Raw genomic sequence first — 15945 nt, 5'->3', positions numbered from 1 at the left:
CGTCCAGTCCCGGAGCCACCCGCTCGACGGCTCGGGAGCCTACAGTCACCAGCGGGTGGGCGACGCGCCCTCGGCTGGGCCTTGGGCCAGACCCCCCCCCCCCCCGACTGCTCCCATCCTCGCTTCCGGGGTGCCAAATCCGCCCCCACACGGCCGGGACCCGCCGCGAGACCCTGCCCGCCGCCTCCGCCCAACACGCGTCCGCCGCGCCGCCCCGGGCCTTGGAGCGCAGAGATCCGGGTGTGCGGCCGCCCCTCCTGTGCGGGACCGGGGCAAGAGGGGAGAGGGGCGGCGGACCGGGGCGGGGCCTGAGCGCCACCGAGCAGCTGTGGGGGCGGGGCCGGGGCGGGGCCGGCAGGGGAGCCGCGCGGCCCCGCACGCTCGCACTCGGACGCCCCGCGCCCCCACGCACACGCTCGGCCTCGCGCCGCCGCCCCCTCCGCCGCCGCGCTCTCGCCGCCCGCCCGCGCCGGGGCCCGAGGCCGCGCTGCCGAGGAGCAGGATGGCCTTCCCCGGCAAGAAGAGCCTCCCGCGCAGCACGGTGAGCCCGCCCCGCTCCGCCCGCGCCCGCGCCCGCGCCCGCCCCGGCCGCGCGGCCCCACAGCCCCCAGCCCCCCTGCCGCCGGGTCCCTGCCGCGAGCGCCGCGCCGGAGCCCTAGACCGAGCCAGACGCACAGGCCCAGGTCCTGCCCGCGAGCCCGGAGCCCCCGTGCGCGGGAGGCCGAGGAGAGGCCGCTCCCCCAGGGGCGCGCGCCCGCCCGCCCTTCCCGCCCTGGGCCCGGCCTCGGCCCTTTGTTAGCCCGGCGGCCAGGCCTCGGTACCCGGCGGGCGCCCCCGCGCCCCCGCGCCCCCCGCGCCCCCCGCGCCCCCGCGCCCCCGCGCCCCCGCGCCCCCGCGCCCCCGCGCCCCCGCGCCCCCGCGCCCCCGCGCCCCCGCGCCCCCGCGCCCCCGCGCCCCCGCGCCCCCGCGCCCGCCTCGGCAGCTCTTTGTCCGAAACAAAGCGCTGGAGCCGCCGCTCGGCCCGTCCCCCCGCGAAGCTCAGGCTCCGAGAGTCCGGGAGCCGCTGGGCACGAGCGCTCTCTGGTCACGGGCCGTGCGCGCCGGCAGCCCCAGCCCTCGGGGTAGGCACCCCGACACCCACTCGCACTGGTGCGGGGAGGTCAGCGTGTCCCCCGGCCCTGGGCGGAAACCCTCGGGTCCGCGGGAGGAGCCGCGGGCAGGCGCAGGGCTGCAGCCAGGACGGGTGCGCCGGAGCTCTGCTGGACGGGGGCAGCCCCGACCCGCCCATTCCTGCCCAAAATACTCCAGGAGGAAGGAGCCCACCCTCCCATGACCCCAGCCCCGCGGGTCGGCCGCAGCACTTGGCCAGTGCCAGAGAGTAGGGGCAGCGGGTTTATGGCCCAGCCCCCATCCTGACCAGCCCCGTGGCCTCAGCTGGCAGCCACCAGCGTCTTCTCCCTCTTGGTTTCCAAGGCTGGCAGGTTCACCCCGATCCAGGCCTTGTGGCCAGGAGCAGTTCAGGGTGTGGAGGGGTAGCTGCAGGCCCCGGCCAGAGTCCTGCTGCCACCAGCCCCCCTCCCTCCCCGACTGTCCTCTGCCACCACTGGCCTCCCTCCCTGGGCAGCTGTCCTCTGCTGCCACCAGGCCCCGGGAGTGAGATGGGAGGGATGTGGGAGGAAAGGCCACACGGGCCTACGTGCTGGCCACTGTGACGGGCAGGAGGGCCGCTGTGATGGGCAGGGGGCCCGCCGTGGGGGTGGGGGCTGGGCTGGCTGGGAACGGCCATGGTAGACCAGGCCACAGCGCAGGTCTGCAGCCCAGCGGGAGGGTGGGCCCTGCTGCAGGGGCTCAGGTCAGCCAGGAAAGCAGACAACATGCCAGCTGCACTCCATTGAAACTGTTTATGGAGACTGCAATTTGAATTTAAAATAATTTTCTCAAGTCAGGAAATATTTTGATTTTTTTCCAACCAATGAAAATGTAAGGAAAAAATGTTCTTAACTTTGTATAAAAACGTAGAGGGCTAAATTTGGCCAGACCAAAGAACCACAATTTGCCTCACCGTTTACACACACCCATAATCAATGGGATTTTGAAAACTCAGTCCAAACACTAAGATGCCAATAAGAAGAGCAGACTGTCCCCTACTTATTCCCTCTGCCTTTTGGGGTTCTCCTAATTGCACTGCCAGATTTGATTCTCTCGGCGCTGGATGATATGAAGAGCCAGGAGACCATCTGGGGCGCTCGCGAGGCCTCTGGGGGCCACGCTGGGGACCTGGGAAGTGGCCGGAGCCCCGGAAGATCCTGGGCAGTTCAAAGGCCACATTGAGGCTCAAGCAAGAGAGTGGCGGCAGCAGTGCCGCGGCGCGCGTGCCCTGCACCCCCCCCCCCCGTACCCGCTCGGCGCCTTTCCTTGGATCTCCTTTCTTTTCCACGGAGTCCTCACCACGCTAGGCTCCGTGGCGTGACACCTGCTCCATCTCACTGTCGTCCTGCCCGACCCTCGGCCATTGTCCCTGGACGTGGCCCGCCCTGGCTTGATGGCCGCTGAGCAGAGTCAGCCCCGCCCCTGCCAGTTCCGCGCTCCTGGAAGCGACCAGGAGAGCTGCCCTTGCTCTGGACCCTGTCTTCAGAGGACCTGCCAGCTATGCACCAAAGCCCTGGGTGGCACCTTGACTCCTTCCTCGCGCTTTCCCCTGGAGCTTCATCAGCAAGTCCTGCTCATCCCTGGGCTCCTTCCTTGCCCTGCCCCGCTCATTTCCCACATAGCTCTGACTCCTGCCACCTGTCTCCCATGATCCTGGCCATTAGCTGTCAGCTGGACAGCCCCAGAAACCCCCTAAACTTGGGCCCTCTCTCCACTGCCAAACGCCGTCATCTGCTTTGCACACAGCAGCCAAAGCAATCGCTTTAGAATACCAGGGAGACTGCGCTTGAAAGCTGCAGGAAGCCCCCAGGAACCCCATGACTCCCTGCCTCCCAGGGACCCCCAGCCCTGCCCAGCTCTGGGCCTATGCCCATCTCCGTCCCTCAGGCTCCTATTGTGTCATCTATAAACTCAAGCCCTTTCCTGCCTCAGGGCCTTTGCGTGGGCTACCCCCTGCCCGAGAACCCCCACTCTCACCTCTTCGGAGGCCCACCTCTGTCCCGGAAGCGGCCTCTCTGCCACTCTGCCTTGCCGTCTTCTTTACCCTCTTCACGGTTGTCGCGGCGCGTGATGTGTGCATGTTTTCCCGTTAGCGTGTGTCTCCTTCCCCCCTGGGGTAGGAGCTGTGCCTGTCGGGGTATGGCTCGGGGGAGCCTGGCACCGTATGGGCCCCCAGTGACCCCGATATGAATGTGCACCCAGCCGCAGCCCTGCTGCGTGGGTGGAGAAGGGGCAGCAGGAAATCAGGCCCTCTGAGACCTGCCTGCAAACAGCTCCTCTCCACCTTTGCCCACAGGCTCAGTGCTTTAAGTAAAGCAGTACATTTGCACCTGCAAATATAAGCCACTTCATGGGGCCACTTTCACCAGGGCCAGCTTTGCTCGGTCTGCATGAGAAGCTGCTTCCCCGTTCACCTATTTCCCTGGGTGGCAGCTCCTCTTCTCCTCCCGGGCCTGTCCTCAGAGGAGTGCACAGCGGGTGGGGTGGGGCTGGCCTCGTGCTGGTTTTCACATCTGCAGATCATGTCCCCGTGTTTCACCTGTAGCCTGGAGGACAAGGCTGCACTGGAGGTGTTTGCTGAGGAATCAACAGGGAGAAAATATCTGCGTTTTTATTTTCCAATAGAGTGACCGTCTTCTGATCAAAGGAGGGAGGGTTGTGAATGATGACCAGTCATTTTATGCCGACGTGTACGTGGAAGACGGCTTGATAAAGTAAGTTCCTGCCAAAAATGACCCAGGCACTCAACCTCTGCTTTGAGCATAAACGCTTTTTACCTTTTCCAAAGCCCCATTCCCTAGAAACTGTCACCGGGTTATTGCTGATGGAGCCCGGCATCTTGCCAGTTGGATCGTAAGGTCTTGGAGAGCAGAACACTGGCTCCCGCTGTCAGTCTGTCTGTCCTGGCACGTGGTGCAGTGCTGGACACACAGTAGGCGCTTAGCTAGCATTTGTTGACCATACCTGTTAGCTTCTTTGCTTGTATCTGTCAATCAAGTGGCAAACACAAACTTTAGTGGAAACCCACAGAGGACCTGCATCTGCACAGGCATGTGCCTGGAGCCACTGAGTGCACGCGTTGCTCTTGGCTGTTTCCCGGTAAGTGCTGTTGGCGTGGTGCCCGTTTTCTCAAGGGCAGGAGTCCAGACTCACTCTTGCCAGCCCCACAGCGCTGCCAGAGGAGTCCACGCAGGTTGGGCCCGGGCCCCCCACAGCCAGCAGGTTTCTCGTTGTTGCTTTCAGACAAATTGGGGAAAACCTCATCGTCCCCGGGGGCATCAGGACGCTCGAGGCCCACGGCCTGCTGGTGCTGCCGGGCGGAATCGACGTGCACACGCGGCTGCAGATGCCCGTGCTGGGCATGGCCCCGGCCGACGACTTCTATCAGGGCACCAAGGCGGCCTTGGCCGGAGGAACCACCATGATACGTGAGCACCTGCCCTCTGCCCTCTGGCCAGCTGTGGCACTCCAGGAAGGGGTTTTCGTAGTGCTGTTTTTCTCAGTTCTGCTTTCCCGTGTTCTGTCTTAATAGGGCAGATCTTGACTTCTCTCCTCTATCCCTTTGCGCATCCTGGGATGTGCTCGCCCCGACCGGCTCCGGGGGTGCTGCGGGATTTCTGTGGAAGCAAATGGTGCCAGCCCAGGGGTTGTCTCCATGGCTGGGATGGGGGAACCCCGAAGGCCATAAGGGCAAGGGTTGGGTGGTCAGATACATGCTCAACCTTGAACCTCACCCCACTGAAGCTTGGTTTCCAGAAAGTTCCGGCTTGTGTCAAGAGTAGAGACAGAGGCTGTGTTTTTAGATGCAGGATGGCGGTAGTAATAACTGCTGTTATAAACTGCTGCTTTCACGCTGACCCTGCCCGGCGGGGATGGAGCGCCGTGCTCAGCAGGGCGTACTGACCGTTAGATGCATCACGCGCAGGCCTTGCTGGGAGAGGTCCCTGGCCACATCGGGTGCCACAGTCGCCAGTGGTAAGGGCGGGGTATGCCCGCGGGTGACCTTGAACCATTGCCAAGTGACAGTGCAGTTGGGTTACTCGACTGAGAAGGCAAGGGAGACCAGCGACGGAGAAAACGAGCCATTTCAGGCCAGCTGCAGCTCCTGCTTGTCCCTCTGGTGGCCCAGAGATGGATGCCACCTGCCACCCGCTGGTGCTGAGGCATCAGAGCCCTGGGAGGTGCCACCATGAAGATAGAAACGTCCGCAGGCGCGATGCTGGCCCTGTGCCGCTGTTCACCCTCCCCTCCTGCCAGGCCCAGCTGTGACGGCCTGGAGAGAGGGCAGGGTACCCCCTTCCAAGGCCCCTGGGTGTGCCTGAGTGGATGGGAGGCTTCGGGGGCCATGGGGGTGGGGCATTCCCCGGTATCTGTGGTGTGGGTGCATTTGCCTGTCCGACCGCTCCAGGGCACCGGGTGGGGGGCTGCGCTTAGCAGCATGTGCACCTTGGACCATGGTCAGGGCAAGGAGACTGCAGGGCGGCTGGCTGCCTCCAGATTTCCCGAGGAGATCCAATGGAAGGTCTCGGGCCAGCCCACGCAGGGCCGCTGTGGTCAGCACCATGGACAGCGGCCTGCGCCCAGTCAGTTCCATGCATGCCCTGGGCCGAGGCCCTCTGCCGCCCCCAGGCTCCTGGGAAGTGGCCGTCTGTCTGGGAGCGGGGGCGTCTGAAAGGCGTTTTCCCTTTTCCCCCTCCTGCTAGTCTGCTCAGAGGAAGGCCGGGGCGGGACCCAGCTATACGGGAGAAGCTGGTCCCAGCAGAGCTGGAGCCCTCGAGAAACCAGCGGCCGCCCAGCGCCCGCCTCAAACGTGCCTTGCGGCCCCTTGGGAAACGAGACCAGCCCTCCCGGGGGGTGGAGGTGCCCCTGGCCCGGGTGGGGCGGAGCCTGGCTGACCGCACTGCCCCCCACAGTGGACCACGTGTTCCCCGAGGCGGGCGTGAGCCTGCTGGCGGCCTACGAGCAGTGGCGGGAGCGAGCCGATGGCATGGCCTGCTGCGACTATGCCCTTCACGTGGACGTGCCCCGCTGGCACGAGAGCGTCGCGGAGGAGCTTGAGGTCCTGGCCAAGGACAAGGGTGAGGGGCGGCCTTGGGGCCGGGGCGGGGCGGGCAGGGCTGACCCTGGGTCCCGGCCGGACCTCGGCCCACGCCAGGTAGAAGCCGCTTTGGAAGAGCGGGACAGGGAGGGCGTCGATGCCCCGGATTTGCACGGCCTGGTACCAGTCCTCGAACAGGTAACGGGGCCTGCCCGTCAGCCGCTTCTCTCTGTGTCCTGGGAAACAGGCTACCCAGGGTGAAGGCAAAGCAGCGGCATGTTCTCCCAGGGGACTGCTGTAAAGCCTGCCTCCTCGCGGGGCCCCTTGCTCAAACAGACCAGTCCATAAACAAGGTTTAATTTTTTAATCAAACGGTCCTGGAAGCTACGGTGGGTCTGCCCTAGGTGACGGCTACCTCCGGGCTCTTATTAACAGGCGCTAGTCTGGCCCAAGGCTTAGAGCCTCGAAGGGGCAGGGCAGAGTCAGAGCTGCATGCAGTCAGCAGAGCTGGGCGAAGCCTTGCGGCTGCAGGGGCACCACAGAGGCCGGAGGAGGCCGGAGGAGGCCGGAGGGGCTCAATCACTCCCGGCCCCGCGGCCGGAGGAGGCTGGGGCTCAGCACAGGCCATTTCCTCTGGTGCCCTGTTTCCTAAAGGGCGACAGTTCTTCCACCCCAGCCCTTGTCATGTAGGACCCCCGGCCGTGGGTGGGCCCCTCACCTCCCTGCCTGGGGGTGGGCTGGGGGGTGGGCTCCTCATCTTCCCCCCTGGGGGCCACAGGTGGGCTCTCACCTCCCTGCCTGGGGGTGGGCTGGGGGGTGGGCTCCTCATCTCCCCCCCCGGGGGCCACAGGTGGGCTCTCACCTCCCTGCCTGGGGGTGGGCTGGCGAGTGGGCTCTCTCCTCTGGCCTCACCCTGGGGAGCAGCTTTGCCAGCCCAGGTGGTGCTTGAATCTGGCATGGGCTATCAGGGCAGGGGCAGCTGAGTGTCCCCAGAAGGGTCAGATTTGGGTCATTGGCCTGGGCCCTGCAGGCCGCGTCTCAGGCGGGGGTGGGAGCCCGCACCTGACCTGGGACGTGGCTCATGTGGCTGTGGAGACTCGGTTTCCCCGCAGCAGGCGTCCTCCTGAAGCAGGGGGCTCACCCTCTTGAGGCTCGGCCACTCCCTGTGCTCCTCCAGAGCCGCCCAGGCTGCCCCTTGGGGCTGGGGCTCAGGCCTGCAGGGAGGTGACCCCTAGACGGCCGAAGCTAGGGTCACCCAGCACTCCCCACCCAGGCTGTGTTCCTGCAGACAGCAGAGACAACAGGCAGTGAGCCCCAAGGGCTGTGCGCCCCCTTCCAGGCGGAGCGGGGTGTGGGGCGGCGGTGAGGTGCCTCCGGCTCACCTGCGCTGGCTGGGCGCGGCGGTCCCCCAGCTGGACCCCGAGGCGGGCCTGGGGAGGCCGCCGGCTCTGTGCACGTTTCCTGTCTCATCAGTGGGGGACGGTACCCACAGTGGGTGGCAGACGTCTACACTGGGAGACGTCTACATTGGGGGTCAGTGCCCAAGTGCCCACGGGGAGGACACGGGTTCACAGTGGGGGATGGTGCCCAGGTGAGGGGTGCCCCCGCGGCCCCCTGGCTGGCCCCGCCGGCTGTGGAGCACCGTGGCAGGCCGCCCGCAGCAGCGCGGCCCCCGGCGCCCCGGGCCCCCAGCCTCTGCCTGTTCTGCAGGCGTGAACTCCTTCCTGGTCTTCATGGCGTACAAGGACAGGTGCCAGTGCACCGACGGCCAGGTGAGGGCAGGGGCGGGGCGGGCGGGTGCGGCGCGGGCGCGGGCACAGCGCGGGACTTGGCCATCTCCTCCCCAGATGTACGAGCTCTTCAGCCTCCTGCGAGACCTGGGAGCCGTGGCCCAAGTGCACGCCGAGAACGGGGACATCGTGGAGGAGGTGCGGCGGGCACGCTTACCAAAAGTACCCCCACGCAGGTGCCCTCCACGGGGGGAGCCGAGGCTGGGGGCTTGCCAGCACTGCCCCCTGACCCCCGCCACCCACCCGCTCTGTACCAGCGGCCCTGGCACCTCTTCAGGGAGCCGGGCTCTGTTCCCGGGTGGGGAACGCTTCCTTTGGCACTGGACCACCTCCTCAAAGCCCTGCAGGGGCCCCGGGCGGGGTGCAGGCGCCCCTGGGCCCGAGTCCAACAGGAGGGACCCCGGAGGAGTGCAGGGCCCCCGGCCCTCAGCCATCCACAGCATCCCCACGGTCGGCCACGGGGGCGTGGGAGCCGGGCCACGGGGGTCCACAGCCTCGTGGGTCAGGCTGGCCTCAGCTTCCCGGCAGCGGTGCTGCGTGTCGGGGAGGCTCTGCCAGTGTCGGGGTTCTCGCTGTGGGGCCGAGGCGTGCACTCCCACGCTCACCGCACTGAGGCCCGGGGATGGCGCGCGCGTCACGGGGACGCCAGGGTGCTGCCCAAGGACCAGCACTGCTGTGGAGATGCAGCCCGCCCACCTGGCTCCGCAGGGTGCACCCCAGCCCCCTGTGCCCCCAGAACCTGTACCCGGGGGACCCCGGCATCCCATGACCCCTCCCCCCCAGGCCCCCAGCCGTTGTGCCCCACAAGCCAGGCCTTCCGCATTTGACTGTGAATCAGAAGCCACGCCCAGGGTCCGCCGTGCCGGTGTTCTGCATTGGGGGCCTCCAAGAGGGGGTCTTGGGGCCGTGGAGCTGACGTCCAGGGCTGACCCCACTGCTCTCGGTCAATAGGAGCAGAAGCAGCTATTGGAGCTTGGCATCACCGGCCCCGAGGGCCACGTGCTCAGCCACCCCGAGGAGGTGAGTGTGCACCTGCCGGGGACACGCCCGCACTGCCGTCACCCATGGCCCCCCACGTTGGGGGCTGGCCCTGGCCTGTGTGCCGTGTGCTTCTCTGGGGGGCGTGACTCAGAGGACCCGTCCCAGCCAGGCTCACGTCCTCCCGCGGCCGCAGGTCACCTCAGGGCCTTTACCCAAGGCCCAGAGGGCAGCATGGCAGGGCCTGGGGCAGGAGCTCCTGGGTGGGCCCCACGCCGACCCTCGGGCCCAGGCACAGCTCTCACCCCGCCCGGACCCTGACGTGGCCCTGTGCGCCCCCGCAGGGGGAGGCCGAGGCCGTGTTCCGCGCCATCACCATTGCCAAGCAGGCCAACTGCCCCCTCTACGTGACCAAGGTGATGAGCCGGGGCGCAGCCGACATGGTGGCCCAGGCCAAGCGCAGAGGTGAGGGCACCCCAGGGCTCGGGCCCCGGGGACACCGAGGGGTGCAGGCCTGGGGGTGCACAGGCGCCCGAGTCCCCACACGGGGCCCGGGAGCCAGGGGTGGGGGCCTGGCAGTCACGGGGTGTGGTGCCCGTGCACCCCCCAAATGGCTGCACAACAGGCCCCAGCAGGCCCAGGAGTCGGGGGCTTCTCTTGCCCACCGTCGTTCACACTGACGTTCTCCTGGGCAGCCAGGACTGGGGGTGCCTGCCCAGGTCTGGGGGTGCTCTCCGTCCTCAGGCCAGCTGGGAGGTCTGGGGAGGGGGGAGACCTGCAGAGGCCGCTGGGGGGCCCTACCTGGAGGCCTTGCCCTCACGGCCCGCTGCAGGGGTGGTCGTGTTTGGGGAGCCCGTGACCGCCGGCCTGGGCACCGACGGCTCACACTACTGGAGCAAGAACTGGGCCAAGGCCGCGGCCTTCGTCACGTCGCCCCCCATCAGCCCAGACCCCTCCACCGCGGACCACCTCAGCTCGCTGCTGTCCAGGTGAGGACGGGCACGCTGGGGGCAGGGGCCGGGCCGCCTCCTGCACGGCCGCGTGGCCTCTGCTCCCGGGCGGCCCGGGACGCCCCTCGCATGGCCCCCGCACGCCGAGGCCGGCCACTCAGCCCAGGTTGTTCTCAGTGGGGACCTCCAGGTGGTCGGCAGTGCCCACTGCACCTTCACCACAGCCCAGAAGGCAGTGGGCAAGGACAACTTCACCCTGATCCCCGAGGGCACCAACGGCGTGGAGGAGCGGCTGGCCGTGGTGTGGGAGAAATGCGTGGTGGGTGCCAATGGGGCACGGCCCCCTGCCTGCCCCCGGGTGACCCCAGCTTATGGGGAAAGACCCCTTCACTAGCAAGGGAAGGTCCCGTAGAGACGGGGGGACGGGGCCCCTGCAGGAGTCACAGCTGTGGCCCTGCTGCCCAGGTGCCTCGGATGTCCAGCCCCTCAGGAGGAACCCTGAGAGCCCCTGAGCACCCCCTAATTCTACGGTCTCCTTAAGGCTGTGCCTGGGTGCTGGGTCAGCCCGCAGCAGAACTGGCCTCCGAGGGCGCTGTGGCATTGCCGGGCACCTCCCGACTCCCTGACCTCGCTCTGTGCCGCCCGCCCCTCCTCAGCTGCCTGCACCCTCTGTCCTCGCCAGCCCGAGGCCTGAGCCCAGGCCTGGAGGGGACAGTCACGCAGTGCTCACCTCCACTCCCCCCCCCAGCGCTCACGAGGAAATGGGACCCGAGCTGGACTGAAGTGCCCTCCTGGGGGACAGGAGGCTGGGGTGCCCAGCTGGCCCCCCAAATTCAAGCCCTGAGACAAAATGCCTCCTGTCATCGGAAAGCCCCCCAGGCGCCCCCTCCCCCGCCCCCCAGCACGGCCCCCTCCTCTTGCTTCTCAGGCCTCTGGGAAAATGGACGAGAACGAGTTTGTTGCTGTGACGAGTACAAACGCGGCCAAAATCTTCAACATGTACCCCCGGAAGGGGCGGGTGGCTGTGGGCTCTGATGCCGACCTCGTCATCTGGAACCCCAAGGCCTCAAAACTCATCTCTGCCAAGAGCCACAACCTGGTGAGAAAGGCCTTCCCCAGCAGAGGCCCGGCGGCTGGGGTTCCCAGGGCAGCTGGGGGTCCCGGGTGGTGAGCATGGCCCGTGCCTGGGGCAGGGCAGCGGCCCCCGCGGCTCGGCTGGTCTGGCAGCAGCACCTGGGCCAGGGCCACCACGGGCGCCTGCTCTCAGTTCCACCCACCCAGAGCTGTCCTCGTGCCGTCACCACCTGGCGTTGTCGCGGACCCACACTCACGCTCACGCACTCTGCCTGCTCCGTTAGCCCTTTCTGCCTGCTCGTGTATTTCTTTACGAATTGTTCTCTTTTTTTTTTTGAGGTGTCGGGGCTGAGGGTTGAACCTGGGACCTCAAGGGGATGCGGGAAGCTGGCACATCGGCTCCCAAATTGGCGTTTTCATTCGTTAGCTTGTTTGTGGAGTTTTGTTTCTGCTTATTAGGGACCTCCTTTGTGGGAAGCAGGCGCTCAATCGTGTGAGCCACATCCGCTTCCCTCCAGTTGTTCAAAGAAACTCGCGTGTCCTGGGCTTGGCCCGGGGTGCTGGGGAGAAGAGGCCTCTCCGGTTAGGGTTCTGGAACCTTCTGGGATGTTCTGGAGGCCCAGCAGGTGGGGCCGAGGCCGCAGGGCTGCTGGAACCTCCTCTCCCCCCAGAACGTGGAGTACAACATCTTTGAGGGCGTCGAGTGCCGAGGGGCCCCCGTGGTGGTCATCAGTCAGGGCAGGGTCGTGCTGGAGGACGGGAACCTGTTCGTCACCCCGGGCGCCGGCCGCTTCGTGCCCCGGAAGACCTTCCCCGACTTCGTCTACAAGAGAATCAAGGCGCGCAACAGGGTGCGGGCCTGGCGGGGAGCTGGCCGGGGTGGGCTGGGGCGGAGGGGGTAGGGGGTGCTCTTGGGGCCAGGGGCGGGAATTTCGGGGGGATGGGCTGCCCCAGCCCCACCCCCATTTTCTGGCCCCTCCCCCTGGCCTGCCTGGCCCCGTGGCCTGCCACGCCCCTAGCCCCTGGCTCCGCCTCCAGCCCTGCCATGGCTCCGCCCCTGGCCTGCCCTTCCCCTGGCTCCGCCTCCAGCCCTGCCATGGCTCCACCTCCAGCCAGCCCTGCCCTGCACCAGCCCTGCCTCCAATCCGCCCCTGGCCTGCCCTTCCCCTGGCTCCGCCTCCAGCCCTGCCATGGCTCCACCTCCAGCCAGCCCTGCCCCAAGCCCCGCCCATGGCTCCGCCTCCAGCCCTGCCATGGCTCCGCCCCTGGCCTGCCCTTCCCCTGGCTCCGCCTCCAGCCCTGCCATGGCTCCACCTCCAGCCAGCCCTGCCCCAAGCCCCGCCCATGGCTCTACCTCTGGCCCCGCCCCCGCCAGCCCTCCCAGCCCCTCCCCCAGCTCCCGCCCCTGGCCTGGGTAGTCAGGAAGCAGAGCAGAGCCTGTCACTTTCTTGCCCGGGGTGCCCACAGGGAGTTGTCCTTGACACTGGACCTCCAGAGAGCCCCGCCCAGCACGCACACATCACAGCGTCCGTCACACACCCACACGCTTTGCATGCGCACCCACCGCGCCGCTCCCGTGTCCGAGCTCTGCGCAGGGCTCCTGGCAGGATGGGGCGCAGGCATCGCGGGGGCTCCCCCTGCAGGGAGGGCCGCCGCCTGCAGGGGCGTGGGCGCCATTTCCTCCCTCTGTGCCACCCTGCACAGGCACTGCCCGTCAAGATCAAGGACAGTGCTCTACTCCCTACCCTAGCGTCTAGGGGGCTGGGGTCCCTGGAGGGTCGGGAGGGGGCACACACTGGGTACCAGGGTGGGCCTGTCCAGTGGGTGCGGGGGGTGACAGACTCTGGGCGGGTGAGGTTGGCACAGACCCGGGTGTGGGCCTCGACGCCCTATGCCTGCTTCCTTCTCAGGGGGTCCTGCTGTGCCCCCCATTCAGGGTGGGGGCCCGTGGGGCGCACCCAGGGAGGGCTGAGCTCAGGGCCATCAAGCCCCGAGGTCAGGGATTGGGGGAGGGGGGCACTCCCCTGCAGTCCTCCTCCAGTCAGCCATGGCTGCCAGGCGGCAGAGCAGGGGGTGTGTGGGTGTGCACAGGTACGAGTGCAGGGAGGGAGATGTGTGTGCACAGCGCTCATGGGCATGGAAGATAGGAAGGCACAGTGCTCACGGGCGTGGGAGGTGTGTGTGCACATGTGTGCGCGCGGCTGCTGCCCCGTTGGTGGAGGGGCGCCCGTTCTGCGCCCCGCTCTCCGGTGGTGCCCCTCGGCCTCCTCTCACACCCGGCCCCTGTGCCTGCAGCTGGCGGAGATCCACGGGGTGCCGCGTGGCCTGTACGACGGGCTGGTGCACGAGGCGATGGTGCCCGCCAAGCCCGGGGGCGCTGCCCAGGCCCGCGTGGCCTGCCCAGGCAAGGTCTCCCTGCCCACTGTGCGCAACCTGCACCAGTCGGGGTTCAGTCTGTCTGGTGAGTGGGGCCCAGGGGGCCCAGAGGGTGAGTGGATGCTGCACTGGGGGCATGGGGGCGACGGGTGCTGCTGGGGGACCGTTTGGGGTGTTGTGAGAGGTGAGAAGAGCCTGTGCTCGAGAGGGTGGGGGTGCCCAGGCCCCCCCATGCAGATGCTGCCACCAGACGTGCTGCCCGCCCCAGCATCTGCCCCAAGCAGCTGTGACGATGCCCCCTTTGGGGTTAGCCACGTCTGTCCCGCAGACCCCGTTATCTGTGAGCACTGGGCACACACAGGAGCCCACTGGAGTGCCCGGCCCTGTGTCCCTTCTGCAAGACAAGCCCTGGGTGGGACCAGCCACTTGCCCCATCCTGCCACCCGGAGGTGACCGTGCACCTGGCTTACTTCTTGGGACTCGGGACTGGACCGCCCCCTCTGATGCCCAGCGTCCTGGGGCTCCGCAGGGCTGGCCTCGTGGCCGAGCGCCCCCGCCCACACCTGCCTTCCCTCCAGGGTCCCAGGCTGACGACCACATTGCCAGGCGCACGGCCCAGAAGATCATGGCGCCGCCCGGCGGCCGCTCCAGCATCACCTCCCTGTCCTAGGGCCGGCCTCCCGGGGTGGCCGGCCCGCAGGGACCGCCCGGCTCGGCTCTGCGCGTCTCCCCTAACCGATGGCGCTGAGAGGCGCTCGCCCTACCCCACCCCCCCTCCCTCAGAAGCTCTTCTTGGGGACTGGAAGGCTGATGTGTGGGGGTGTCACTGCCAGGGCCAGCAGGCTGGGCGGGGTGGGGACGGCACTGCGGCCCCGAGCCCGGAGCCAGGCGCCTGAACACGCTCGGCCTGAGCGGGAAAGCTGAGCCTCCGCCCCCCCCAGGGCTGGGGACACCCCCGGGGGTCTTAGTGCACTTAGTGCCCAGGAGCACTGGGGGTGGGCTCTGCGCTGGAAGCCCCGGCTGGGGGCCTCGGCTGCCCCCGCCCGCTGCGTCACTGCCACACCGTCACTGCACCAGCAGGCCGATGCCCCGCCATCTGGGGGGGGCGAGCCGCGCCCTCCTGCTCTCCCGGAGCTGCTGCAACTTCAGGGATCTCGGGGAAGTAGAGGACGTTTTGCAGGGACTCGTTTGCCCCGCGTTTTCAAGGACCAGACCTCAGCTTTCCTAGCCACCTCCGGAGAGATTGTCGGGCCCCTTAGCTAAGATGCTTGCCTTTCCTTGCAAAGCGTGTGTCTCAGTGGGTCATTAGATGGCGCCTGAGGGCAGCTGTGGCCAGAAACCTGTGCAGGCCGCAGGGGCCACCGAAGACGAGCGCACTGGAGCCGCCCTGCACAGACACCCCAGCCCCACGCGGGCTCCTCCTGGTCCACTGGGGACACCCTGCCGCCCTGCCCCGGCTCCCACTGATTGCGAAGCTGCACCCAGAGACGGCCCTACAGCGACAAGCCTGCTTCAGCCTCCAGGGGAAGGGGCAGGGAGGGGCTCTGATGTCATGGGGCCCTCGCGGCAGCCAGCACCCAAGGGACACACAGCCAGGGGTGGGAAGGGTGGGTGGGCAGGGGGCCTCCACTCCCGGGAGGCAGTGCTGGGGAGCAGCCAGCCTGCGGCACCCATCCTGCCAGGCACCAGGCACAGTGGGTGTGCGGGGCTCCTTGGGGCTCTGTCCCAGCACCCAGCAGGGGCCTCACCAGTGCCCTGGGGCACAGGCTGGCCTTGGGCCTCCCTCAACCTCTTGCAGACCCTGGCCACGCCCTGGGGTCCTTGGAGCTGTGTGCAGGTGTGCATGGCATCCACCCAGCCCCGTCCTCACCTTCCTGGAGTACCCCCAAGCCCCTGCCCTGCCCCGAGCCTCACTTGCCTCTGCCACAGTGACCACCTGGCACAGGGACCAGGACATGTCGGGGTAGCTGCGCTTGCTCTAGGCCTGCATGTGCCAGGGGACTCTGAGTGGAGGGTGGAGGACAGGGGTGGGAGGCCTGGGCTTGCCGTCCACTCCCACTCTGCCCCTGAGCCTCCAGGGTTCCTGGGCCTTCCCAGGGCTGCCCTGGGGGGGGGGGGCATCAATGCACAATCTGGTGGCCCCTCCATGTTTCCCGAGCCTGGCATTGCATCATACTCGCTGACATCCAGGCCGGAGGCCTCGGGAGGCAGGGCCTGCCGCTGCCCTCCCAGGGAGGGGAAGGAGGACCTTGACCCCAGGAGAGAAGGGGGCGCAGGGGACGTCATCTGCCTATTCCTGCAGCGCAAACCCTCCCGCCTCCCACAGCGACTGGTTTCGAGCTGCAGTGTAAATGGAGACACAACACGTGCACACTCGGCCCCTGGATGGGGGGGTCCAGGATAGGTGGGGGGTGAGGGGGGGGCTGAGTGACAGCTGGAGGCGCAGGCTGGCGGGAGCCCCGGGCACCACGGTGAGCTGCACCCGAGGCCTGGGGGAGATGGTGGGCGGCCAGAGGGCTCAAGCCCCGCAGCACTGGCCGCTGTGCTGACCTGAGCGTGGACGGCACGTTGGGCTGTGTCCAAGGGTGTG

General features: G+C 67.6%; 1 protein-coding gene across 1 annotated transcript; it reads left to right on the top strand.

Moving 5' to 3' along the window:
• The first annotated feature begins 349 nt into the window (after positions 1 to 349).
• DPYSL4 (dihydropyrimidinase like 4) lies at positions 350 to 14640 on the top strand. The gene is made up of 14 exons (XM_058298095.2): positions 350 to 541; positions 3775 to 3863; positions 4393 to 4577; positions 6063 to 6227; positions 7898 to 7959; positions 8035 to 8115; positions 8929 to 8997; positions 9300 to 9420; positions 9788 to 9944; positions 10083 to 10224; positions 10834 to 11004; positions 11651 to 11830; positions 13275 to 13440; positions 13934 to 14640. Exons 1-14 carry the CDS (start codon positions 503 to 505, stop codon positions 14023 to 14025), a joined length of 1719 nt encoding a protein of 572 aa, XP_058154078.1. The 5' UTR covers positions 350 to 502; the 3' UTR covers positions 14026 to 14640.
• The last annotated feature ends 1305 nt before the right edge of the window (positions 14641 to 15945 follow it).

The sequence above is a fragment of the Dasypus novemcinctus genome, chromosome 6 (genome assembly GCF_030445035.2).
Source record: "Dasypus novemcinctus isolate mDasNov1 chromosome 6, mDasNov1.1.hap2, whole genome shotgun sequence".
NCBI classification, from domain to species: Eukaryota; Metazoa; Chordata; class Mammalia; order Cingulata; family Dasypodidae; genus Dasypus; species Dasypus novemcinctus.
This window is presented reverse-complemented; position numbering and strand designations above follow the sequence as displayed.